Source organism: Fistularia commersonii, chromosome 17 (assembly GCF_037954325.1).
Source record: "Fistularia commersonii isolate RoL2024-O1a breed Wild chromosome 17, RoL_Fcom_v1.0, whole genome shotgun sequence".
Lineage (NCBI taxonomy): Eukaryota > Metazoa > Chordata > Actinopteri > Syngnathiformes > Fistulariidae > Fistularia > Fistularia commersonii.
Window position 1 is genome coordinate 15,414,439 of NC_141300.1, and position 27,910 is coordinate 15,442,348.

At 41.8% G+C, this 27,910-nt stretch overlaps 1 protein-coding gene across 21 annotated transcripts; it reads right to left on the bottom strand.

Annotated features, from left to right (window-relative positions):
• Positions 1-213: 213 nt before the first annotated feature.
• On the bottom strand, positions 214-27,751 carry c2cd5 (C2 calcium dependent domain containing 5). 21 transcript variants are annotated; one of them, XM_086162910.1, is made up of 32 exons: positions 27,444-27,751; positions 26,882-26,991; positions 26,645-26,731; positions 26,320-26,491; positions 26,134-26,229; positions 25,823-25,978; positions 25,517-25,748; positions 23,724-23,884; positions 21,961-22,191; positions 21,393-21,481; positions 20,889-20,924; positions 19,327-19,435; positions 14,484-14,537; positions 12,461-12,575; positions 11,537-11,635; positions 11,328-11,439; positions 11,131-11,210; positions 10,596-10,782; positions 10,344-10,508; positions 9,749-9,793; positions 9,123-9,263; positions 8,975-9,038; positions 8,785-8,846; positions 8,515-8,613; positions 6,293-6,382; positions 6,096-6,174; positions 5,812-5,904; positions 4,506-4,538; positions 4,136-4,207; positions 2,691-2,884; positions 2,431-2,577; positions 214-1,898 (listed from the first exon to the last, which is right to left on the bottom strand). In XM_086162910.1, exons 2-32 carry the CDS (start codon positions 26,969-26,971, stop codon positions 1,779-1,781), a joined length of 3,510 nt encoding a protein of 1,169 aa, XP_086019036.1. In that variant the 5' UTR covers positions 26,972-26,991; positions 27,444-27,751; the 3' UTR covers positions 214-1,778. The 21 variants fall into 21 exon arrangements, with proteins under 21 accessions (XP_086019036.1, XP_086019032.1, XP_086019031.1 ...); XM_086162906.1 differs by having other exon boundaries at positions 4,106-4,207; XM_086162905.1 differs by having other exon boundaries at positions 4,136-4,237.
• Between the last annotated feature and the right edge of the window lie 159 nt (positions 27,752-27,910).

Sequence of the window (27,910 nt, forward strand, 5' to 3'; positions counted from 1 at the left end):
GTCCATACTACACTAATACGCCATTCAATACTATTACATATTGAGTCTTGAGACAACACTAGATCGCCACAATTTGGCACTATATAAATAAAGCCTGACTTGAAAACTGATACTTCGGCTTTAAAATTACACTACTGAGATGTCAGGACACACAGCATCTCTTTAGAGGGAAGGGTCATACACATTTGATGATGGATGACAAAAATAAGCCTCTTGGTTTGATTGAGTTTATTGTGCAAGACTTCCCAGGCAAGTATACAGGTTTATGGCAATATAAAGTGAATCTGCATGCTGCTATTCTGAAAGCAAATGCAAGTATGTACATTCAAGTTTTAGTCACAAATATAGGAAAGTGATCACAATCTGCTCATCACACAAAAAGATACAAGTACCACTAATTCTCTGGTAATGAGTCAAAGCATCAAGCATTTATTGCACAGGCAAAATGAGCTGTAAAATTGTTACAAAAAAATAATAAATGAGAAAATTTACAGATGTCGCTCTTACAAAAAAATTCACATCAGTCATATTTTTTTTCCAGCGTTGGGACATGAGTGGTGGACAGATCAGAAGACTGACGAAGACGGTGAATGCCAAAACAGCAGTGATGAAGTTTGGTAAACTGATTTAAAATTCATCAATGGTAAGTAACATCACGAAGAGCAAATGACTATGCAGCTGCGAGTCTGTCAGTTTTCTGTGCTGCACACATTTGAATGTTTTACGTCATAAACAAAAAACAATATATATCCTAGATTCTATCCTAAGGGAATAATCCTGCTGCTCATATTATGTAACATTGTATGTCTGTTCCATTTACAGTCATCTGATTCTTGTCCACCCACTAGATTTCAACGAGAACTATGCATAGAAAGTATGCCTTTAAACGTTACAATTTAAAAAGTATCGATAAAAATTTCTCATAGATTTCTTCTATACAGTCATCCGACACCAATGACGCTCACCCTAAAAAATATCTCCATTATGCCAGTACTATTGTTTTTATACATACATGTGGTTTTTGTTCAGTCCTGAAGAGCTTGACACTTGCTGTAGATGTTTGATTATTTTTAGGACACTGCCTTTGAGCAATACTGTGACAGCGAGATGTAGAATTATCAGCAAACCCTCACCGAATATAACTGACACAGAACGAGACCTGGACACAACTTGACTATTGGAATAGTATCAAAATGGCATCACAGATATGTTTGAGATGTTTGACTTTTTCCGCTAAAATTAGAATTCAAAGAGTAACTTGTAAGAAAGATTTGAGCCGCGTTGAATTAAACCACATGGCACAGTGCGTATCTGGCCAAACTCAAACTTTTTAAAAGCTTAGAGCGTTGTCCCTTTTGATATGGCCACTCCCTCATCTGGGGTTGACTCAGTAGTCAGTAGCTGCCTTATGTGTCACCGATGCCCAAACACAAAGGGGTGGCCTACTGGAGCTTTGAGTGACCCCTAATGGACGGCTGTAATACATAGGCAAAGGTTAAGATGCCAAGAGGTTTCTTTGGCTGTTCTTCAAGCCGTTATGCTTGAAATACTCTCTGGTGGCCAATTTCAAAAAGCCATGTCAGTATCACATGCACAAGCATTTTATAAATCCCACGCAACTCCTGGGTAATACAGTGGACATGGTTTTGTGCGTGTATATTGTTTTCAATATCACAATAATCTTTTAACTGTTAAGGCATATATAAATTAGTCATATTTGGACGGCTAGACTCAAGTTTGTGTGTCCTGCAGTCAAAGTGAGGCTATATGCCTCGCTGTCATGTTCCCCCATCAGTTCCACTACTGCAGGTGTGACAGGGGTTTGTCACTGAAGGCTCCTGGTCCGTTTCCCTGATACAGATGACGGCATCACCGCTCACATTAATGAGACACTGAGCCTAGGGAGAAACAGAAATTGTATTGAGGTATTAAGGTATTAAAGGTATTAAACCTTATAAACAGAAAACCAGAGGATTTTTAAGTAACTGTGTTAGACTCAGAAATAAACAATACATCAGCCCTCTGAGTTTGAGCCTGTGTCCATTGAGTCTCTTGAGCCAAAAAAAAATTACAATTATAAGAGCGAGCAGGGCATTAGGATACAAATAACTGTGGCGGCATTCAGTTGCAACAGTAATATTTTTTCACCCTAAACACAAACTTTCTTGAACCTAAGCTCGAAACCAAACTACATCTCATTTTAAACAATTGTTCTTTACCATTCCCTTCATCTATATGGCTTATATTTTGTTTTGGTTCATTCAGTTCTGTTTAACACTCATAAATAGAGGAAATGTCCTGAAAATGAATAAAAGAAATTGTACATTTCTGTGTGCAGCCACGTAGGTCTGCTCTTCATTTCGATCAGTTGGGAAAGAAGCTGGCTATGTTGACCTTATTCAGTACGTGTCTGTATGTATGTGTATATACCTGATTCTTGTTTGGATTTTCCATAAACACACACTCCTTCATGCTGTAGGACACAACTGCATTACCACCCAAGGCAGCTACATGAGCTCGAACCATCGCAAAGACTTCTGCTATGAATGAGTGGAGGAAGCCACTGACACCACCTTCCTGCAGAAGACACAAAGCACAGGCACGTACGTGTGTGTGTGTGTGTGTGTGTGTGTGTTTAAAAGTTGATTGAGTTCCTTCCCCAAGCTGTGCATGTGTTGCTGTAAATGTACCTCCCGTAACGATGTTGTCTCTCTGATAAAAAACATATTGATGATCCCAAGGTATTTAATTATGCGTGATCCAGGGAGGAAGGAGAGTGGCGTCATCTTCACCACAGTGACTGAGCTTCCTCCAAACGAGCGGTTCGAGCGCAGCGAGCGGGAACGGCCTTCGGGCAGAGGACTGGAGCGCTCCAGAGATGAGACTGTGGGTTCAGAGAGGGCAGGGAGAGGTCCAGTAGCAGGAGGCATGGAATGAAAAAGCAAAAGGAGGGGGGAAACAAACACGAAAAAGATAAGAATGGTAATGGCGACGCTGCCAGATGTCATAGTGGAAAAAAGGCAATGGAAAAAAAGCATATATGAACAATGAGCAGAAAATCAACTCTGAGGCAAACTGACAGGATTGCCTTTTTTTGTGAGCAATCCTATTCAGGTTTACACTGCAAGAGTCTCATCTGGGCTCTGGTATGTGACCATGTCAGTTGACTGAATTAGATACCTGTGACTTGACATGCAGTGATGCTGTGGTTTAGTAAGAGGACAATCACATTTGAAACGTGCACCGCCATGCATCTCAGGCAAGTGAGGCGACAGACAAAGACAGTTATACAGTGTCTGCAGACAGACAGACAGACCTGGGCACAGCTGTGTACGGTATGTTTACATGTATGATTACTGCATTTAAGTTCAGCGAAGGACATGTGAGAATACTGGTATCTGTTTGCATTTGTGAAAGAGGCTTAAGAAAATGGAGACGTATAGAGACAGCTATGAGCTGAACAGAGCACAGGTGCAAAAGCCAGAGTTTGAAAGGTGTTTCATCATCTTGCTCCGAATTTACCTGCGGTGCTTTACATCCATCAAACCAGGACCCTTCAGAGCAATGCATTAGTTTGCATTCCCCTTACTGTGCGCAGGACTGAAAATCATACCAGTTCTTGCAGAAAAGCATAGTCTCCTGCCCCTCCAAGACATTTCATCACATTGCAGGAGTTCAAAGTCACGCAGCCAAACTAAAGATTTTAAAAGCTTAAATGTTTCTTTATCATGCACTGGAGCCACAAAGGCAAACCAATGTGCATTTAAAGATGTACATCATCAAATTTAGGTCCCATTTATATTGACAATCATTCACTACATTAATTTGATTATATTCACAATTAGTTAATCTTAAAGCTGGAAAAAAAAATATTTTTAAGATACTCTGAGGGGCAGGGTTTAAACTTTCACAATCACGCTAAAAAGCTGGTTTTTCGATTTTACAATGCTCCGCCCCCCAGCAGCATGCATAGAGGGATATAGGATTGGTGTGTGAGTGTGTGTTTGTGTCTGTGTGTGTGTGTGGGTGTGTGTGTGTGTGGACATATAAATGTGAGTGAATGTGACTGTGTGTGAAACTGTTCTGTATTTGTGGTTATGATCACCAGAGTGTGCTAGAGACTGTGTCCTCCTACTTGTCTTAACTGATCCTCGTCTTATGGTGTGAGCTTTCAGCCTAAGCAGCTCTAGCCAGGTGCTGCATCTGTCTGCAAAGGAACCGTAATCAACGGAGGCAGCTGGAGAGAACACATACACACACAAACAATTGCACACACACGCCCCACATCCAAAACATACACACACAACCAACAACAAAGACAACAAGAGAAAAAAAAAAAAAAACAAGACAAAAAAAAACAGAAAAGAACAAAAGTGGATGAGGTCTGGAGCAGTGCAGGATAACTCTGTTCGAGACAAAAGGATGAAAAGTAATACGGGGAAGTGTCTTGTTTTGGTAGGAGGGAGGCTGGGTGGGGTTGTTGATAAATGAGAAGGGGGACTTACCCCTGGATGAAACATTGGTACTTCCTGGAACACCTGCCACACACACACAAGCACAAACACATCAAGGTTTACATTTTCATTTGAAAATAAATATAATTTGGCTTGGAACTGACCGATAAGGACGTGTAACATGACCTTCCTTCCGAATCGAACAATTTGAACCATAGGGAAGGGGTGCAGGCGGTGGGGAACCTGGTCCAGCTGCAATTCTAGATTTTTCTTTTTTTTTTTTTCTTGCTGCTGCAACCAGCTGAATACATTTGGTGTCTCAGTATTGTGTATTCACCTTAAGTTTCGAGGACATCAGTTTTGCATTTATATATGAAAAATGAATTTAATTTATCTTTTCAATTTTTTTAACTACAAGATCACGAAAGCAGGTGGATGTATTTATTGCAACATGTTTTAGACAAAGCAATCCATGACTTTGCGCGGCGCCCTTGCACAGCCTCTGATACACAACCTAATTAGTACAATTAATCATTTTTGAATGCTTTGTCAAAACAAAGATCCAGGGCCAAGATGAACTGGACACCCTTGGTGAACGGTGCAGCTTTAGTCAACTGAAAAGGAAGGACTGCGCTGAGTGAACTTTCTCACCTCGCGTGGGTACCGATGTATTCCAAGACTCAATTTACACTTGGTATTAAAATCTGATCCATATTGATTACCCAGATCACACATAATCTAATCTAACCTTCATATTCACACCTAGTTTTTGATAATGCACTGTCATCACCCGCCCGTACATCAGATCTCTACTTGCCAGTGTTATTATGGATGGGCTATTTGGTAAAGATAAAATACGGTAAATGATGGCATTGTCTGAGCAAGAATGCCAGCCTGTGGTACGGATCACATTTACACTTAGGATTCAAACATTACGGGAGAGAGACTTCCATGGGAGGGCACGTTTCACCTCATCAAGAAGATGTTTTCACTGTTAAGTCATGTTTTCATACCAGCTATAAACGGGGTCACTTACAGTGCTACTGTGTTAACTTGGGTAAAAAGGTAGGTAAACCACAACACATTGGGCGCACCACATCTAATTTAGACCACATTAAAGTCTCCTCTAAAGTTCAAAACAGGAGGCCGATCAAACTCCCTCTAAACACTGCTGTATATTTACCTGCTGGATGCACCAAAACAAGCTGATTTTGGTAGAGTTTTGCAGCTGGTGTGAGTAAAGAGACTGTACCTGAAGTATTAGTGGAGGGGATGGGGCAAAGTCTGTTAGTGAACACGAGGAGGTTGGGAGGGAGCGGAGAGCCACAGAGCCGTTTTTAGACATTTTTAAAGCTACCTGAGATTTTGGACGATGCTGGAGTGTTTGTGGACGAGGCCTCAGCACAGAGCTCCAATGGAAACTGTAGCTGCTCTTCAGTCTCAGCGCAACCTGAATAGATAAGTGTCACTTGGGTGATTATGATCTGACTCTGAACTGCAAGGTAAAGAGTAAACTTTTAAAACACGAGATGAGAAGAGTGAGTGGGACAAATGATTTGGCGAATCTGGGGTTAGATTATTATGTTTTCATTGGAAACACTTTTCATTAGAAAATGAATGAGTCATTGTTCTAATTCCAACCTTTGCTGATTGGCTTATCTGCTGGCTTATCCTGAGTCTGGTCCTTGTCAAACGTCATGGCAACCGCTGTAACTGCAACCTAGGAAGCAGACGAATGAAGGTACTTTAGAGAGCAGAAATAGGATAATGAGGTAGCGACAGTCGAATCATGAATTCTGCTTCGAAAAAATTTCCGCTCATAACAGGAAAAGAGGAACCTGTATTAGCTCTTCCTCTGGCACCGCCACAGTGAAGTTGAGATGACAAAGACAGCAAGGGATCATGGAGCGTAGTTTGAAGTAAAAGCTCTGAAAGAAATAAGAGTTAAAAACTCAAAAAGACAGAAATCAAAACACAAGCACTCCAACTGCCAGTTTAAAATACAGTTTTTTTTAATCCCATTAAACCCTTTAGATATAGTATGTATGGAGTCTTTCATCTGTTTAATGAGGAGCAGACTGTACCTTGGTTGAGTGAAGTGCATGCAGTTATTATCTTTCAAAACCTAGTCCCTGTCTTCAAATAATGCCTGCTCATTGACAGTTTATAGCACTTTGTTTGGCCACTTAAACGCAGACACTTCTCTGCTCTCACATAACTGGTGATTATCCAGTCAAAATCCAAAGATCAACACAGAGACGCACACACACACACACAACCTAAGTAGCAGGCCTGTATTTTCCTGGTCGTGAAGGAAGCCTTGAAGATAAGCAATACCACAACAGAAAGAAATTGACCAATCCTGCTCCTGAAAAACTCCATCCATCCATCAATCTTTTACTGCTTATCCAGGACTGGGGTCTCTGGGGCTGCAGCCAAACCAGAGGCCAAGACCTCCCTCTCCCCCGGCCACTTGGTTCTGCTCTTCTGGGGGGATCCTGAGGCGTTCCCAGGGCAGCCTAGAGATGTAGTCCCTCCAGCATGTCCTAAGTCTTTCCCGGGGCCTCTGCCCAGAACATGTAACCAGGGAGGCGTCCATGAGGCATATCCTAACCAGATGCCCGAGCCACTTCATCTGACTCCTCTCCACATGGAGAAACAGCGGCTCTACTCTGAGCCTCTCCTGGATGGCTGAGCTCCTCACACCCAGCAGAGCAGGTTCATTTCAGCAGCTTGGATCCACGACTCTGTTCTTTTGGTCACGACCCAAAGCTCGTGACCATAGGGGAGGGTAGGAACATAGATTGACTGGTAAATTGAGAGCTTCGCCTTTTGGCTCAGCTCCTTCTCCACCAGGACAAACCGGTGCAGTGTCTGCATCACTGATGCTGCAACGATCCACCTGATGATCTTCTACTCCATCCTTCCCTCACTCATGAACAAGACACCAAGATACTTGATTTTGGGGCAGGACCTCCTCCAAGACCAGGAGTGGACACTCCACCCATTTCTGGCAGAAAACCATGGCAGAAAACCCAACTGCTTCACAATCAGCTGCAAACTGCTCCAGCGAGAGTTGGAGATCACGGTCCAATGAAGCCAACAGAACCACATCATCCGTAAGAAAAAAAGAGAGATCCAATCCTGAGATCATCAAACCTGATCCCCTCGACACCCACGCTGTGCCTAGGAATTTTGTCCATAAACATAATGAACAGAATCGGTGACAGAGGACAGCCCTGGCAGAGTCCAACCCTCACCGAAAACAAGTCCAACTTACAAAGGGCAATGTGGATCAGGCTCTGGTAACGATCACATAGGTGGCAAACAGCCCGTATTACAGGTCGAATACCTTCTCCAGGTCCACAAGACAGATAAAGATTGCTTGGGCAAACTCCCTTGCACCCTCAAGGACTGTTGCAAGAGCTGGTCCACTGTTCCACAGCCAGAACGAAAACGTCATTGTTCCTCCTGGATCCGAGGTTCAATGTCCCGTTGGACCTTCCTCTCCATCACACCTGAGTAGACTTTTCTAGGGAGGCTGAGAAGTGTGATCTCCCTGTAATTGGAGCAAACCCTCCGCCCCATTTTAAAGAGCAGGATCACCACCCCAGTCTGCCAATCCAGTGGCACTGCTCCCGACTTCCATGCGATGCTGCAGCTGTCAGCCAGGACAGCCCCACAACATCCACAGCCTTAAGAAACTCAGGACGGATCTCGTCCATCCCCGGGGCCTCGCTACCAAGGAGCTTTCTGACTACCTTGGCAACCTCAGTCCCGGAAATAGGAGAGTCCATCCCAGAGTCCCCCGACTCGGCTTCCACATTGGAAGGTGTGTCGTCGGGAATGAGGAGACATTTGTCTATCCCACGCTTTGTCTGGTCCCTCACACAGGCCCTTTTTGCCTTGGGTGAATCTACCATGGGCATAAATCCCCCTGACAACAGCTCCTGGGATCACTGGGGCATGAAATCCCTCAACCATGACAAAGTGACGGCTCAAGGAGGGGTGAAAAACTCTTCACATTTAAAATTGTAATCTGATAAAGAGGGATGCTTACCTTTAACAGGTTTTCACAGAGATCAGTGAAAATCTTGTTCAAGCCTTGATTTGTAAGATTGGCATTGCTCAACCTGAACACCCTTACGGATGTAAACATCTGTAAAGCGGTAGAGGAAATCAAAATATGCTTACAAAAAAAAGGTGACTTATTTTTCAAGTCTTGAGTTGCCCATTTCTTGCAAAACCACAGCCCTTGAGATATTAGTGTGCCAATTGCTTAAAACACTAAATGTGCGTTACCCAACAATGCATTGACAAAATGCCGCACCTGTACTGCTGAGGTCCAGTTACTAATCCCAGGCATTGTCTCAGTGTTGCAGCTATAGAACCCTGGAGTTATCCAAGTGGACAGAAAAAATGTTTTTTTTAGAGATTTGACTTTTAAAGAGATGAATTACTGAGTGAAAGCAGTTCATCATGATTGACTTTAACTGCTGTTGAGTTGACAGAATTCATACCATTTGGGGGAGGAACATCAATGAGGAGGGAGTGGATATCTTCCACAGCATCAGTGTCATCAATCTAAAGAAAACGTACAAAACTCTTACAGCCACTGTACGATGAGGGAGAACACAAAGATGACATTTTATTTTTCTGGACACACACCTCCAGGACGAAGGCATCCTTCTTTCCATGTGAGAGGTCCAGTTCTGACACTTCATCAGAGCTTTCTGAGTGGGAGCGGAAAAGTCTGGATCGCTGTCTCGGCTCAGGAATTGGAGAACCCACCCCTTCCTCGGTTAACTCCTACAAGTAAAAGGGACACGTGTCTTAGCTGAGAGGACAGTCGGGAGCAATGTGAGATCCCACATTCGGTGCCCCATCTCTCCAGACTGAGTTTAAGAACACACAACATGCTCACACTCATCCAGGTGCTCAGTCAGTCCACGAGATGATAGTCCACACTCACACACACACACACATAAAGTTAAGTGTTAATTTGATAATACATCCAGAAGAGTAAAGAGTATCACATCACGCACATGGACACCCTAAAAATAAATACAAGTGAGAGTGTGAATGGGCAAGCTGGATGGTCACTACGAATAAGAAAGAATCTACGATGGTTTGTCCTTGAGAGGCGACTGGAGGGGGTTACACGTCACCCGGCTCCCAAATGTCCCAGTTAAGGGCTGTTATCCAGAGTATAGGTGTTGGAGACTGGTGATTAATAGAGTGAAGTACTTGTCATGCTTTGCTGTCTTGCAGCTATAGGTTTGTGTGCTCAGTACCATGTTTATGTCGCAGAGCACCTCGGGATCCAGGGTAAATAATTTCTTTAATAACCAGAGAGACAACAGGGATGAGTTTATCATAATTTACAGAGAACAGACGGAAAGTACATAAATTGTATACGGTATATGTAAATATATGATTTTTAGACTGGTGGAAAGAATATCACCATTCATTTATCAGTTTGTGCAAACACTTTTGTGTACATAATGATATTATGATAAATATCATGTGTTTTTGATTGGAAGTATTTAACTTTCAGGTATGATTGTGTCTTATTTGCTTTCCAAAAATGGCCAAAGATAGCAGTAAATGAAGTATATTAAATATGATTAGGGCTATGGTGGTTTAAATGCCTGTTTAATTGTGTCTATGTTTCCAAATTTGTTGAAACAAAGATTCGATTTCATTCATTTCTGAATGTCCACTTTAAGCTAAGTTGCTCTAATGTATTGGAGACTGCGATACAAGTCTCCAGTCCCAGGCAAAATTCAGCAAAGGCCTGAATTTTTTTAGCAAAAAAATACATGAATGAATGACGAAACTTTTTAAACCGATTCCATTCAGGGGGCAAGTGTTTGCTGTGGGACCCACCGGAGGGTTTATTTGATAGAGGTCTTTGTTTTTTGCAACGGTGTCATTGATCCTTCTCTGAATGGTCAAGATGTGGTGCTCGTTGCTCAGGTCACCGGGAGTCTTTCCCGCAATCTGAATGCCCCCTGGTGCCGGGAGCGCTGTCAGATATACTCCTGTGGCAGACTGAACACAAGCACATATTCCAAGGACTGTTTTACTGTGATACGTGAAGGATGTTTGAATAATGGAAGGCTTATGACATCAACATACAGCCAAGCCTAGGAGCATGTTTTCGCCGACGCTGATCTGGATGCGAAGGCCGAACAACGCGTTCATGCTGCGCAGTTTCAGTTTGTTCATCAGCTGTGTGTGCAGTTCGTATTCCATGAAAGGGAGCAGGTTCGAGATTGCTGTCGCGTTCACTTCTCCTTGAGCTTTCTTTTTTAGGCGACACAGTCTGCAAGACAACAAATTCTGGCATTTACACACTTTGATTATATTCTCAATTAATCTGTCAGCCTATTTTCTGCCAGAACTTATATTAAGCTATTCTGTTAAAATCAAAGACAATACTTTTCTATTTAACTTGTGCAATACAAGTGCACTGCTTTGAAAACTGCTTTTTTTAAAATCTCTTTGTTGCTACCAAAGTCAATATTTACTTTTAGCGGTCTTTATATTTTTATTATTCATTATCAGAACATGATAGAAGGCCAATGCAAGATTGAGTTGTTTGATTGGTTTGTTCCCTTATCAAAATAGCCTTTTAAAATCAATGTGGAATGTTTACTTTGGGATGTTTTACCTGGCCTGAATAAGGCAGCCTTTCCCTGTGACAGCTGCTTCAGCTGGTAGGTCGATTGTTGTGAATAACACATCAGGAACCTTGAACAGAAGTCACAACCATGAAGATTAAGAAAAATAAAAATGGTAAACAATGTTTATATAGGATACTTCTTTCACGAAATGAAACTAGACTAAAAAAAAAAAAGAAATTGAGACCTTTTGACGTCGACAGTGGTAACAATAGGTGAGCTGAGCGGGAAACGGCATGTTGAATTCATCATATGGTATATGACAGAAGCCGCAACTAGGCGGGGACGGCTCCTCAAACCTGGAAAATCAATACACGCGATCACGTATAAGCCTTTCACAACTGGGCATAAGTCTTGGGAAAATTCAGGTTGATCGGGCGCTGAATGAAAAACAACCTGTGGTCGGTGCTTCCGATGTCTAGACACCCTTCACGCATGTACCGAGGATTTAGGATGGCAGCTGTGCCTGAGGCAGACAGGATACACACCTCCTCACTGTAACAGGGTGATGCATAAATAGAACAAAAGGAAAGGGAGAGGAGAAGGATATGAGATTCCAGGATGCTGACTCGTTCAGTAGTACAGACAATCTGCAGATGATATATCTGGTGTTGCACTTATCTATCTTATGTCGTAATTTGCACCCAGCGTATGGTAGTGTAATAATAATAGAATCAAAATTGTAATGTAAGAGCAAAAGATACCAAACAAACATGATCTGTTGACCAAACTATTTGTAGAATTTGCTTTCTTGTCGTCATGATGATTGCATGATTGCAAATTGATGTGACAAAGCACAAATTCATATTTTGTGAGAATATACATTCATTCATTTCAGCATCAATTTGATACTTAAGCATGCTCGCTGTAGGTGGCTGTATAGCTTCCTATCGCCCTTGTAGAGAGGTCACAGCATTGTTGACAGAAATTCAGCATTATATCTGATTTCATTACTTGGAAATACTACCGATTTAATTTAGCTTTAAGAACTAGGTCATCAACATTTGCATTGTGAAGTGCTGTTTTCTGAGAAAGCAGTACATCCCAAAACACTTTGGACTCCTGCATTCTTGGACTTAAATTCCTTTCTGTGGTGAATTCATGAAATGCTGAGGGGTAAATCAGGCTCCAAAATAAGAGGTGGGTCTCATGGCTGGTACACATATTTGCACACGATTAAATAAATGCAAGCCAAGTGCCAAGTTTATTAGAAGCTTGAAGATAAACAAATGGGAGCAGAATGTCAAAAAGTGACTCATGTAAAACCATGAGTTACAAAGGTGGGAATGCGTCCTGTCCTTGTAATGTAATTTTATATACCAGATGCTCGTGCTCTCGCTGTATCCAATGACAGCATGGCAGCCGAGAGCTTTGGCGTGAGATTTGATCTCCTGGCGAATCTCCTCCCACCAAGCATCCCGAGTCTCTGGTTCATCTGCAAAACACAAAGATCTCAATCAAACAGATTTTTAAGATCGAGTCTGATATGCTGCATTTTCTGACAGGTTAAACCTAACTGACTGTTAATACAGAGGTTCATGTGGGAAAAACAAACAAAATAAGATCTACTCTGACAAGTAAAAACATGCTAATGGGAATTTTGACAGAACATCTGCTTAATCTGCAGTCTAATCTTACTTCTATGATTTACCAGATAAACAAGCAACAGGTTGTACATGATGTAATTTCTGATTATATGTGGATTAAAATGAATTTTAAAGCAGGCAAAAACAAGTCAGATGGTTTTGTAAAAAAAACTGACAATGATTTATGAAAATTTGAGGATGGAGGTGAGGGCGAACTTAGTATAGAGGTTAGTTACATGTGTGCGCAAGTGTGGTCTTCTCAGTGCACATCATCCGAAACAAAAAATAAATGGTCTCTCTCTTCTCTGTCTCCTTTCTATCAGCCTCATTACAAGAGAAAGGACCCAACAGACTTGGAAATAAACAGCCAGTGCTAGCGCGCGATTGGACATTCATTAAAATGCTGATTGGAAAAAATGGAAAAAGAAAGAAAAAGCCTTTTTTTGCCTATATACACTTTTGTTTCTTTTCCTCTTGAAATATTCTTTAGTAATATTCCAAATAATTTTAATTATTTGGTATACTTTCAAAACATGCTGAGAGATGACTTCGATTCAAGTTAGGTGTTATAAAATACTATATGCGTACAGTACACAGTATTACACTTTTTAATCATTTTACTTTTTTTTTTTTTTTTATATTAAACAACAACATACCTGACTTCCTACCAAAATACTTCCTACCCTGATGACATACTGTAGATTAGAACTGTTGAGCCCTCATCATACTTTGGTTGGTTTTGTTTCAGTAGTCTGATTTATAGTTTTACACGTCAAGAAGTTGTGGATTATTAATGTACTGAAGACTCCCTGGGAGGTCCACATGCTGATGGAGCCCCAAAAAGAGAGACACCTGAGTTACTTGGTGAGACAAGAGCATTGGAATGAATGGTGGGGTGTATGGCAGTTCAACTTAAGAGATGAAGAAAAAAAAAAAAATGACTGATTGTCAGGCATCAGCCTCATAATTAGGTTCCTTGTAAACCAGAAGCGGAATGTCACACAGGCACAGGCTCACCAACGTGCACGCTCATGACCATGTGCACGCTCATGGGCAGAGGAGGGCCATATTCATTCACCAGAGTACATCAAATCCAATGGTTGAAGTAGAAAGAGACAAGGTGCTATCACACCTCTTCCATTCCCCAGGCTTGCATCTATCTTTGCATTCCATCATTCATCCCAGATCCAGTTTGAAAAATTTTCCTCAAGTGCCACCCATCTTATCACCCTGTCCTCCATCCATCCAGTCATCCCTCCCTCCATCCTTCCTTCTCTCTCTCAGTATGAATACGGCCCAGTGAGTTCAGAATGCACATGCCTCGTCAGTGGATCTTTGTCACAGAGTAAACCTCCTAAACCTCCTCTGGTCTAGACAGGTTTGACTACAATGCAGATTCAGAAAGCATCAGAACAGCACTAGGACAACATTGGGGAAGAGCTGCAGCTCTTCTGTGCAGCAGGAATGAGCTGGGTGCAAGAGGGAACCAGACCAGGCTGGATGGGAAGGGGTGAGGGCACAGCGCATGCTCAAATCAGCTCGGCACACACTCACAAAGATTAAAAGAGAGGAGAATGACAGCTCACTGAATTCAGATTTCAGTGATACAGGATCAGAATAGTATGGAATTTGGTTGCCATTCGGTCAACGTTTCTGTTTGGTATGTTGGAGGACACACATTAAAGAAAAAAAGCCTGGTTCACTTCACTGAGCTGCCATCACTCCTTTGGGTGAAAGCAGTAAAAGGGGGAAAATACCTGCAGTGATACTATTCCAGTCTAGCAGTTTGTATGAGCGCGTGTTACCCAAGGCTGGGCCAGAACACACCATTAGTACAGAGAAGAGAGAGAAAAGAAGAGACAGTCTAACACACAAGCACAGCAGAAGAGCGGCACTCCACATTCACTGTGCAAAGACAGACAGCACTTCAGAGTCACTATGCAAATACAGTAAAATTCAGGTCTACCAGCTAAATCTTAAGGAGGACTTCCAAGAAAAAGAGGAGACTATAGATGAGATAACCTACAGGTTTATATTGAAATTTTGCACTTGTCTGATCACATAAAGAGCTGATGTCTCCCTTTACACAACCGGTGCCAGTCAGGAATACAGAAATGTGAGCGATAAAATGTGGAAAAAGGACCACGAAATGGACAACTCGCTCAATCTCATACGGTTAGCTTTACACAGGGCTGGACCAAAGATTTACAATAAAGCAAAGCTAAGGCATGCAAATATGTGCAACAACTGTTCTCGTAGCAAGCTTATCAGACTTTGGCTGATTAGCAATTTAAAATGCAGACATGCCTGATGTTCTGAGATCAGCCAGTGGCTGATTTGTAGTAAAAAAAAAAAAAACACGAAAACACAAGGGGATGTTGTGAACTCCCCGTACTATCATTGCATGAGTCATGGAAAAAAGCCTTGTTTAGGCCAAAACAACTTAGCGTTCAACAGTTTTATCATAGATCTTTGGTATAAGCTGCCCTATAGATCACATCTCTGTTGTGAGACACCATAATCTTGTTAAATTTATACACTGGCGGCATGATGTCTGCTCTGGGGGCATTGTTTAAAAGAAACTTATCTCCTGAAGCCTGTTTGTCTCTTACTCTGAGTTTAGGGAAATGACCATCAACAGCAGTGAATAATAGTCATAATAAATACGCATCCTTTGATATTTGACTACATGAGGCGAAAACTACACCAAAAATCAGGAAAACTAGGGAAATTTCCAAGCATTTCGTAATACCGAAAATTCACATATTAACTTTATTTGTAATGGACTGAAGATGGCAAAGAAATAAAAGGCTGAGTTAAAACTATTTCAAAACTGTCTACATAAATTCAAGCAGGATGAACGGAGTATGTAGCTGAATCCTTGCTGTCCTGCTTCATCCTGTAACTGACCGTGAAGTAAAGGTACAATGAAATACTAATAATTAATTTCTGTTGAGACTCATGTAATTGGTTAAAATACTCAGCTAAGCTAAAAATATCATAGGAACAATTGGTTGGACAATAACTCCAAATAACAATAACCTCTTCAGAGTTATTAAGAAACTAATCTGCAGGACCTGCCATGGTCTAAACCAAGGTTTCAGCCGTTCTGATGAAACCCCCCTGGTCCACCAGGCCTCAATCTGTCCCCCGGTGTCAAAGTGCTTTGTGACATGTGTCATTTTTAGCTCTGTAGAAAGTACAGTTACTGTAGGGCAATTGGAATTAACGCAGATGCTTTCAAGTAAATATCAATTTCAGGAAATATTCAAGAGATGGATTTCGGGTACCTTCTATTGGTTCAAATATGAGCAAAACTAAAATCTCAAAAAAAAAAAAAAAAAAATATTAGAAACTTTATTTCAACTGCCCCAAATTAATATGGATTCCTGTTGGCTAGACACATTTAAAACTAACTTCTCAACTGAATCATTGCCATAAGCCAAACCTTAAGTCAACGAAGCACAGCTGGCTTGCACTTCGTCCTTGGCAGCATTCAAAACAAAAAAGGAAGTATTTCTTCAAACAGAAGTAACAACGAGCCCATGGGTTTAAAATTGAATAGATAGCTGATCTAAAATAAAGGGGGTAGTGAAAAAACAAACAAAAGAAAAAAGAAAATTGTGTCTCATCGTTGTTAGATGTTTGACTCGTGGACGGTAAGTAAATTCAAAATGTCATTCAAGTGTACATACTGATGATTGTACAGCACAGAGGGAAGAAGTCCTGATTTATCACTTACGGCCAAAGCACCAGCACTGACATGTCGCCTCCAAAACAGACGTATTTGGTGCAAATCTTTTAGATTGTTCACTTCAATTAGTTGAAAGCACCATTACAAGACAATGCACTGCACTGTAAGAATTGCTGTCTTGACTGTTGTGGCTGGCGATGGACAAGGAAAAATCATAAAAACCTCTGCAGTGCGTGCAGCCCACTCACGAAAACAGAATGATCAAAAGCTCGGAGCATTGTAGGAGAAACTTAAAAACGTCCCACCAACCGTCCCTTTATAAACAAGAAAAATGGATCGGAACTAGATAGAATGAGGTGCTATTCCATTTCAAAAGCCAGGCGGCAGCTAAGGGGAGAGTCTGCAGTGCCACACGATACTTCCACACGTGGTGTGGATCTGACAATCTTGGCTGCTGATAGTGGGTGCGGACATGTCTGTGCTGCCTGCTTGCATGAGGCGAGTGATCCGAGAGCTTGATAGCTGATGAAACAGAGGCAGCATACGTATAAACCTTTAAAATTTCAGTGCTCCAAACATATTCAAATGTTCATCTCCCTGATTTCCAAAATGCCACATACTGAGTTCACACAGTGACAATGTCAGTTCTGAGAGTGTGTTTTGGTTTAATTGCGAAGACAGTACTGAGGAATGGGAGCACTTGAGCATGTGAAGTAATCATAGTATAATGAAGGTATTTCAACTTTCAGTTTTCCTTGAATCACTGCAATCTTCCTCCATACTTTCTTTGGTGGAAATATGTCAAATGAAAAGATCCTTTTCTCATAATATTGAATTAGTAAATTCAATTTTCTTACAAGGTGTGTCTTCAAGTTCAGATACAATCTGGAAAATGTACCGTGATTGAAGTGTTTATGTGGAACACCAATGTTGGAAATGCATACACAGCAAGTGTGATGACAAATATAGCAGCCTGATGAATTGGAATTTAAAATCTGCTACACTTTTCTTCCAAGATCAAACCTCCCAAATGATCCTCTTGAGGGATCCATGGTTAACCCACCAAAGAATCATTAAGACCTGGTGTAAATACTTAAACTGTTGGAGAAAGGAAAAGAAAATATAATGGCATGACAGTCATGTTGATGATTTAAATTACATTTCCCTGAGCGACTCAGAAAAGAATCCGGATGATTGTAACCCAGTCCACTTTTCTGTGCGAACAGTGGTAATTCAAAACTGTTCATTAAACTGAAGGCGGGCCAAAATGACCCACCTTATGAGCAAGTCTTAGCCTATTCTTACATCTTAATGGAACAATGACAACATTAGGGAGGGAAATGTTCCTTTCTTTTTCCCCAGATATTTGTAGTCTACGTGAGGAATCACTGCAATTATGAGAAATAGCAACCACATTTTCTCACTGAAACACCATCTGCAGCCAAAACAGCAGACAAGAGAAGCAGCAGGCAACAGATTGGAGCCATGCACCACTATTGCGATTCACTCCCAGTGGGCAACACTGCAGCGCTCACACACACACACACACACACACACACACACACACACACACACACACACACACACACACACACACACACACACACACACACACACACACACACACACACACACACACACACACACACACACACACACACACACACACACAATACACTGCCGACGCACTGTACACACACAGCGAACCACATTACTAAGACAAACTGTACATTATATAAAGCCAATCAGTCAAATCAAAAGGTGAAAGTTGCCCCTGTCCATAAAGCTGGTGCATGTAATGAGAGCCTGTTCTAACTACACAACACAACAGGGCTGAAGCTGTATAAACAGTGACAAGGAACAGCTTTGACATGTTTAGGACCAATGCTTCATACATAATGTCCATTACCACCTCAGGAGAAAGAGGGACTTGAAGTTTACATCAGAAAACTCTTTAACAAAAGAAGATAATGGGCAGCAAGTTGCAACAACACTTAACATTCACACAATAAATAGAAGTTAAACTATGCATCTCGGGGTGGGGATCACAGCCCAATCCGAACCTCCAAAATGCCAAAAAAGATAGCATCCAAGCTTATTGATATTACCATTGAGACAAGTAGATCCCAATAACCTTGAGAGATGTCATGAAAAAGCATTAGTTATGCAGTAAACCAATTCAGGGTGTGAAAAAAAATAGCTACTGCCTTGCATTACATGCATAACACTTTTAATTGCATCATGCACGCATTTGAATAGCTCTGTTATCATCGACTGCTTGGAATGGAAAAAGATGGATTTTACTGAAGTCGTTACGTTCGGACTTTAGTTCACGTAAAGGAGGGAACATAACATTAATGAGGAAGCGCCTCAATGCTGCAGGTTGGCTCAACTGGCGCCATATAAGATGCAGTTGCCATTACGGAGTTATAACTCCCGTCCCTGTTACGGGACGATCCTCATCCACAGCCCTTTTGAATTTAAATGTTTTTCAAAATTCAAAATATCTTTAATACTAACAGTGGCCAGCTCATCACTCCGACTCAGGTTACATTGAATTTGTTAGCCAAAGTCGCTTACCTCTGGCTGCAGGACACATGAATTTTCTCTTTGCTTTACACAATGAATAATTTTAAACTGATTAACTTTACATAAATGAATGTCCAGAACAAACAAACAAACAACCAAATAAAACATTAAATTACCTCATAATAATGTCCATTTCTATTTATTTGATAAAATAAATCAGCATTTTGTTAAGTAATTACTAGCAGTGATATCAATAAAGACTTGGTGAACAGGGTATCAATACTATTAAAAAGTTATGATCCCCAACCCTAATTTTGTGACAGGACATGGGGGGAAGGAACAATGGTCTTTTAAGTATCAGAGGGTGTTGAACTCACCAGGGTTGTGTATGCGGTCTAGTAGTTTCACTGAGCGGGCACTGACCACCCCGCCAACATGAACCAGAAAAGCAGGTGGGAAAGATGTCAAAGTGAAGAAGGGGAACTCCTGCAGACAAAAACACTTGGGTCACTTGGGGAATGAGGATAATAAAATCTAAAATCAGCCAAATCATATGCATTCCAGTTGTGCGGAATACTTCATATTTTATTTTAAAATGCTAGTTTGAATGCAGCATTTTAGTGGTAAATGTAAAACAACCTAGACTCTTTGTTCTTTCAAAGCTGAAAGATGTAACAGTAACTGTAAAAATAAAACCAGTGTTCAGTGAACACAAAAACATTTCAAGAAAATTGGATTTGAAATCTGCTACTGATCCTTTATCTGTTTCATGAAAAACAGATAACTGATACCAAGGCAACATGAGAGATGGAGAGGAATCTCTTGAAAGCAACAAACAATCACTGTAGAAATGAAGAGCAAGTGGATGCCTATAGATATACAGTGTGTGTGTGTGTGTGTGTTTGCATTTGTGGACGAGGACACTGTAATAGGATGGTTCCAACATGCAGCAGGGACTGAGCAGGTTAGCGTACCCCCATGCAAGGTGCACCAAAGGTAATTCCAGAATTGCTCGATTCCTTGACCACATATATTCACAAAACCCGAGAGCATTTCAAATAGCCCTGTGCATGACTGAGGAAATAAAATCAAATTTATGCCGCCAATTGACCATGCTATTTCTATCTCGCAATCCTTTCAAATTTGTATAAACTAAGTCTCTAAATTTGAGGTTAACGTCTGATGTAAACCCTCGACTGTAAGCTCCTGGCTTTGGATTTGGGATGCTGGGCTCTTGCTTCTGTCTGCCCTCTGAGTGAATCGGATTCTGAGTTTGTGCTCCACCCCGAATCCGACAACGTTATGCAAATCTATGCAAACGAGAGGAGCACGAAATATTTGAACTGCTGCTCAGGATCTTGGTGTTTATTCCAGGTTCAAGTGATCACAGCTGAATACAACCGTAAGGAGTGTGATTTTTGACCCATGCAGAGTGTGCCATGGATGGGTTTAGTATATACACAGCAGTGGAACTACTCTTAATATGTGTCTTCAAAAGGGCTAAAAAAATTGACTGATAACTCCAGGAGGCAATGAGATGAGCATGCGTATTCCTGTCATTGACACAGGAAATCGAAGGTCAGACTCTGGGGGGAAATGACAGTCAGATCAGAGGGACCTGTTTCACATTGATATCCACAAAGCTCAGTCATACACCCCTTCAAAACTGAAGGAAACACAACTCCTGTCCAGCCCTCCACGTGACATGTCTGTGAATCTTTCAGAGTATGGTGGGCGCAGAGCAAACACACAAGGTCAACAGAGGACCCGGAGAGGACCCGGAATCGTGTGTGACCCGGCCTGTCCCTCTGAGATCTACAAACAGCTTCGGAGGGACAGGTTAGGAGTTGATTCAGATTGAGCAATGGCCATCAGCTGCTCAGGATATTACAGAAAAGATGAAGAAAGAAGGGGGAAGAGTCACACTGATTGGACATACCCTGGCGTTTAACAATAACCCAGAGGAGGAGCCTCCCTGAGTAGCACAAGCGGTCAAGAGGACAGAAAAATGGAAAATTATTTGCTCTTACACAGAACCATTTCCCATGAAACAGTTTAACACAACAGAGTAAGTCACAGATCCTGCATTACAAATGATATGTAGTAAAAAGCAGTGTCAAACACTGGGTGGCAGGCTGAATAACGTGCATATATCCGATGACCTGAGGATGAAACACAGAGGTGAAGTCACTAAGTCACTGCCAAAAATAACTCTGTAAGCCCTCCACTTCGAGTTGAACTGATGCTTGTGTCGACAAAAGGAACTATTTTCTGCTGTGTTCTATAATAATTGGGCTGCAATCTGAGAGAGAGAGAGACAGGGGAAATTCAAAAGACACTGAATTCTTTAACCTGAGGTTTAATGGGGGATTCAACTGCATTTGTCAATTTGTATGTGCAGATCTGTACGTCTTGCAATGTGAGTGCGATTAGGTCACCGTACCCTCTGCTCAAGAGCTGTCTGCGTCTGCTGTCGAAGCAGAGTCTTCAAGGGTCCTGCCTCCTTCCCGGCACTGCCCCCACTGCCCATTCCTGATCACAATGGAGAGTCTGAAATCAATTAAATCGCTCCTTGGATATAAGTCGGTGGACTGGAGTCAGAGTCAGAATGACAATGGATAATTACTTTGTTGTGACAAGTCATATGACAGCGACGGCAACTTTTTCTTTTTAAACACACAGAGGATAAGAGTTACTCCACCTGTTCTTTAGTCATCCAAATTTGCCTATTTTCTCGTTGCCCCTAAATCAGACAGCGTTGGGTATGCATGGCGTAAATACATCAAATGCCATGCTGGCGTGTGGGAATCTCAATGTAGGAGTCAGGGACAATCTGTTTCACAACACAAGCATTTATATCATGCACTTTGAGGTTATCTTTTTGAGCATCAAAAGTACTGCTACTGTATAATTGCATCAGTATTGTGCAGCAATGCAAAGTGTGCTAGTTCATTAGAACTGTGCTGGAATCAGGATCAGATACTTAATGACACACAGCAGTCCTACTATACCGGAGGCTGCCAGCAGCAGGTCCTCGGTGAAGGACACACTCTTTCTCAGCAAGGCAGAGTCTGAGTGGGTGGAAGAGGGAGGGGGTGGGGTGGTGGCTCTTGGGGCAAATCCATGACTGCAGCCCACTGAGCCAGAACCAGGAAGGGAGAGAGGGTCTGTAGAAAGGGCGGGAGAGCTTGGGCAGAGGAAGATCCCAGGCCTGCGTGCCACTGTCACTGGCTTGGGCTCCTCTGTCCAGCAGGAGTCAGATGGGAGGGGTGACAGAGAAAACAGGGAAACTGAGAATGGTCAGATAGAGCAATGGAAAGAGTGGGCAGACGCCCGGTGAAAATGGGAAAAGAAAAATCAAACTGTGAAAATAGGCACTGGTGTCCATGATCTCTTTCCCGTAAGAGAAAATCGGCATCAGTGGACAGGGCTTGGTGATGCGGATATAAATAAATGTCAAATATTCACAAGCCTGATTTTTTGTTGCATTCAATAATTAATAATAGTTATTTATGTATTTATTTATTTTACTGTTTATACAATTTTCTACTATTATTTGTTATTGTTATGTTTTTCTTGTAACTCTGGCACAACAATTTCCTTCGGGATAAATAAAGTTATTCTTATTCTTCTTATTCTCATTCTCTTAATATTGTGATTTCCGCTTATATCCCTTGTATATCCCTGCAGGCTGAAAACCATTTTTTTCTCTATTTAGAAATATACTTAAAAAGCTTTCAGGCATTCTTGCTAGTTTTCATGATTTTTATGAAGATTGAAAGAAATTATCTGAACTGTTCAATTCCTTTGATGATAAAGAAATTGCTAGAGGTTTTTGAAATTTCTCCTTGATTTTTAGATAGGATTTGCTACTTTTTATTATATATTGTCTATATATATTTGAATATGGAATACATTATATTTTCACAAGATCGCAAAAGCAAAGAATGGTTGTTGTCTATATACACAAAATAATCCAAGAATTGTCATAAAACAATTCCAACAATGAAATCCATGTCTGGATATAAAACGGTGTATTACAGACTTTTAAAGCCACAAGAAAATAGCAGTTAAATTTGAAATATTGCCCTGTCCTTCCAACTTGTTTGCCTTTTGCAAAGACAGGCAAGTTAAAAGAAAAAGTAATTGGCTCTCGAAAACTGGAGCAATGAAGAGAAAGAAAGGAAAAGCAGACAAGCCAGATAAAAAAAAGAACAGAACAGGAAGAAGAAGGGAAGGTGGGCTGCTGGTCCCCTCCAAGGGTAAATATGGTTTGTTAAGCCGAGCTTTAATCAAAATGTACTCAGTTGTGATCCGGCCTGAGATTGGCTGAACTTACCTTTTCCTTACTAATTAACTGCAATGGCTGTTAATGAAGACCTAAATCAACAACAGTCCCTCATGAGACACAGTGCTTCTACGAAAAGACCACAAAAACAGAGGGACTAAAAAAATAAAAATAAAAAAAAAGTTAAAAAGCCAGTGTGCCTTCGTGAAATCATTCATCACATTATGCAAACCCAAGGAGGTTTGGCATATTTCATGAAACACATGAATAGAGAAGGCACATCAGGCAACTGAGCACAAGGGGGAGAATGAACCACTGCTGAATAAAAATGGCAAAATCTTTACAATAAAACAATGTAAAACTGAAATGTTGACAAAATAAATGAATTCATTTTAAAAAAAATATCAAATATGTCACCAGAGTAGCACCACACTGAAGTGTAGGAGAGGAAAGGGATGGGTAAGGGACGGGGCCATATATGCTTACCCGTCTTGGGCGTCAAACTGAGGTCTGTATCTGATGAGGAGGACTGGCGGCTGCAAGGCTTGGGGGGAGAGAAGGGGGGAGGAGAAGAGGAGGAGGTGGGAAGGGCTCTGAAAGGGGTGGGTGGGCCGGAGGACGAGGGCAGGTCCTCACCAAATACCGGCCTGCCAGGAGAACATGACACACACACACCTACATCAGTCATGACCTCACCCTCTGTGTGCATATATTGTGAATGTGGACTAGTGAATCCATTAAATGGGAGGATACGGTGTGTATTTTGTTTGCTATGGGTGAGGCTGTGTTTGAGGTGCTACCAATGGCTGTAGAAGATAAAAAGGAAAAAAAAAAAAAAAAAAGCAAGCGTTAAAAGCAAAACAAAAAAAAAGGAAAGGAAAACACACACACACTAAAAGAAATGCATACACACAGAACACGAGGAGGACAGACACAGAGGATAACACCTGAAGCATGTGTCCCAGAGGATTGAAGCAAAGGTCAGCTGACTGTAAAGAGATCACAAGACTCCTTTTGACCAAAGCCTTGCCTCAGTCTTTTTCTCCAGTGAACTGGCCATCATAGCGCTGCATCTGACTACATTTTGCTCGCCCAGTCAGGGATTCAAAGGTGGCATCTTGCCTTTCATAGGGGAGGTATGAGTCTGCCTTGCCTCTTGGTAAATGAGACTTCTTCACCATATTTGCATGAAGGCAAAAAAAAAAATATTCCCCCTACATTAATTGCCGGCTACTAAATGCCTTCCCTGCCTCCGCATACCAGTGAAGACGAGTGTGGGAACAGAGACAGAGAAGTTCTGGGACAGTCTCTGGGAGCTGCAGGCCGAATGCACAGGGCTGTTGTGGGTTGAGCGGCATCCGTGGGCTATTGGAGACCTGGGGCGATCAGCACGCAGACAGAGGAAGATTTGGACACACACAGTAAGAATCCTCGCGGTCCCAATGTAATCAAGAAAGACAAACGCACATAATAATCAACCACGCATTGTAATAAGGGGAAGAGATAAAAAGGAACAGATGAACACAGACTATTTTAAGTAGATTTTTTTTTTAACTCTATCTTTGACTTCTATTCCATTTAAAGCAGCAGAAAAAGAGCTCTCTACAACAGACATGCACAGCAGGGATGCAATGTTAGCAAGCTTATTATCTTAGCGCTAGCTGCTGGGAATAGAATTCATTATATGAATACCCCTTTCAACTCAAAATTGTAATCCACTATACAGTCAACAGGAAAATGAATATTTGTAGCTTGTTTGTAGCTTTTTTTCTCCTAAATATTATACAATGTTTTCATCGCCTAAAATGTTTCCATCCCTGATACATAGTGATACGAATATACAGTTTCACTAACTGTTAAGTCAGGACAATCACGGTTAACAAGCTGATCAGAAAATGTGTGCTGGACACTTGAAAGACAAAACTCCAGGACATGCAAAGGCAAAGCAGACAGCCATGCAAGAGCCTTCTATAAAAGCAGGGTTCAGGGGAGTGGAGTAGACAGTTCTGGTGTGTGTGCTGTACATGTGTGTGTCTCAGGATGTGTGTGTGCTGTTTGCTTCATGATGCGAAGAAGTGTGACACACTAGACAAACAATCTACAAATACTGAGACACACACGCTGCAGGAACTGCTGGACTCTATTCACATACATTTCATCCATACACTCTCCCTTTCATGCACATACTCATCTTTCCCAAATTGTCACAAATTGAATTTGCAGTGACTTGCACCTTATCAAGAGCAAGGTCCATGCTTGTGTTGTTGGTTCATACTTACTCTTTTCCATCCTTGGAAGGGGAATTGCAGGCATTGGAAGCAGGGGCTGTGTTAGGATGAGTGTGTGTGTTGGGGACGCTTCCAGGGCTGACTTTTTCCAGTGTGCAGGCGGTACCAATGGCCCGGACAACCAGGCCTGATTCTCCTTCAAGGTCAAAACACTGCAGATAGCCCACAACTGCATTCCCACCCATCTCCAGTACCTTAAGCCCAATTTTCCTCTGCAGCTCTCCTAGATTGGGAGGAACAAATGTTAAGCGACAGGGAGAGCTGGAAAGCTGCAACACAATGAAATGGGTTTCTTACCGGACATAAGAGAGATAAGCCTCTGGCGGGCTTCATTGGAGGCACGAGGAGTTCGTATACGGTCAATCCACTGGTACTCCGGATCTTCGTTGACTACAAGCTCCTCCACAAACCCATGAACCATCGCTGCCCGATAATATCGCGGGACAGATGTGGCTAACACACAGAAGAGGTCGATTACAACCTGAGCAACTCCAACAGACTAAAATTGACTATTGTCTCTTCTTGGAAATCATTTCATGTAATACAGCCATCAACACAGGCAAGCAAAACATGTTTCAAATGATGAAGAAACAATAAGTCAGACGTACTGCAGAAGAACTTGACCCCACATGAGGACTGCCTGAAGCGGTTCAAATCATTGAAAAGCTCCACTTTGACAAGAACATTGATCTCCCCTCGTATACCTAACAAATCATAAAGGAGGGATAGAGAATAGTCATTACTAGACCAGTAGCTCTGCAAATAGCGCAGCCCAAACTGTTGATGTCTCATACCATGTATAGTATCGTAGATGGGAAACCAGCCAGAGATTACAGATGCAGCCTCACTGCAAAGCAGTGGGTCAATGTCAATGTAAACTTTCCCAATGGCATCGTTTGCACTGTAAGTGTCATGGTCCAGCACTGTGATCTGCAAAGGCTCGTCTTGCAGATCCTCATCATCCACCTTAATGCCCAGTGGGATAGCAGGTAAGGAGACAGAGGAGAAGAGGTGAGTGTCATTGACATACACATCAAAATCATCCCATTAAAATTGCAAAGCTAGGACACTTAAAAAAAAAGTGGAAGGATAAAAAGGGGAGAATACAATATTGTTTACCTCAAATTTGAACCATTCTGAGTTCCACTGTGGATTGAGGGATTTGAGACAGACATCGGTTTTGAAGGTTGTGTTACCAAACTTGACCTGGTGGGTACACAATACAGGTGCACAACTCACATGAATACATGTTAATAATGCTGTTATATTCACATTGTACTGAAACCAAACCTTAATTATTAATAAGAACAGGTGTCTGTTATTTTACTGGAAAAACATTGTTAGTTCTTCACCAACCTCAACGAAGGCATCCGTGAGGTCACTGGCCCTGTCCATGACGGGCAAGTGGCGCCCTGCTACAATTTTGGCCTTCAATTTCCCTGGCATGATTTCGATTTATGGGTGACCTGATGACAAAAACAACGTTAATAATAAGAATGATAATAAATACTTGTGTACGTGCAGGTGAGTCGTCTGAAGAGCAGTCACGCAGAGCTGCTTCAAGCTGATAGGTTAAATGGCATATGCTGCTGACAGCACGGACACTCGCTGTTTAGACGCTCACAAGCTAAAATAAGAAGTTTCCTTCTGCTTATCCGAACATTTCAACACCCCTGTTGCCATTTTCAAAACCGCGCCGACCCGCTTTTCAAATCTACAGAACGTCTATTTTCCGGAAAACGCAGTCATCGCCCTGCCAGTTAGCTAAACTACGCTAGCAAAGCAAAGCTAGCAAGAAAAGCCACTTAGCTGCTTTACCTGATCGGCCATGTTTTCACAGGAATACTGCAGTTACCAATACGTACGTGATAAAAAAAATGTGTATTTTTGCTACTAGTGCAACCGGTGTCCTCCTTACCAGTTCAGCTTTATCAACAAAGAGCCGTCGAAGCGGCAGCGGAGTTGTTTTACATGGTCAGTGTTGTTGACAGCACACCGCTCCGGTGACCTCAGTCTCCCTCTCAAAACACGAGACGTGAACGTTAGTTCCCATTACAGCAGGCGTGGATTTGTCGCGGAAGTTAGGAAGGTGCAACATTTGGGATTACGGCGAGAAGGATGCTGCTAAGAGTGCGAACCTGACGCTGTATCTGAATTAAATACGTAAATCATGTCGCCGCTCATTCAACGACCGTGTTCCTCAGTAGGTTACAGTCCATGATGAATGAGATATTAGGGGCCGGTCTGTGAGACCTTCATATCACCTCGTAAATTTGTCTACTTTCTAACAAAATTTGAAATTTTACAGAAACGCGAAGTCAATATCCATGCAAATGTTAACCTAAGATACAGCTGTGCATAGATTACAAAAAATATATTATCATT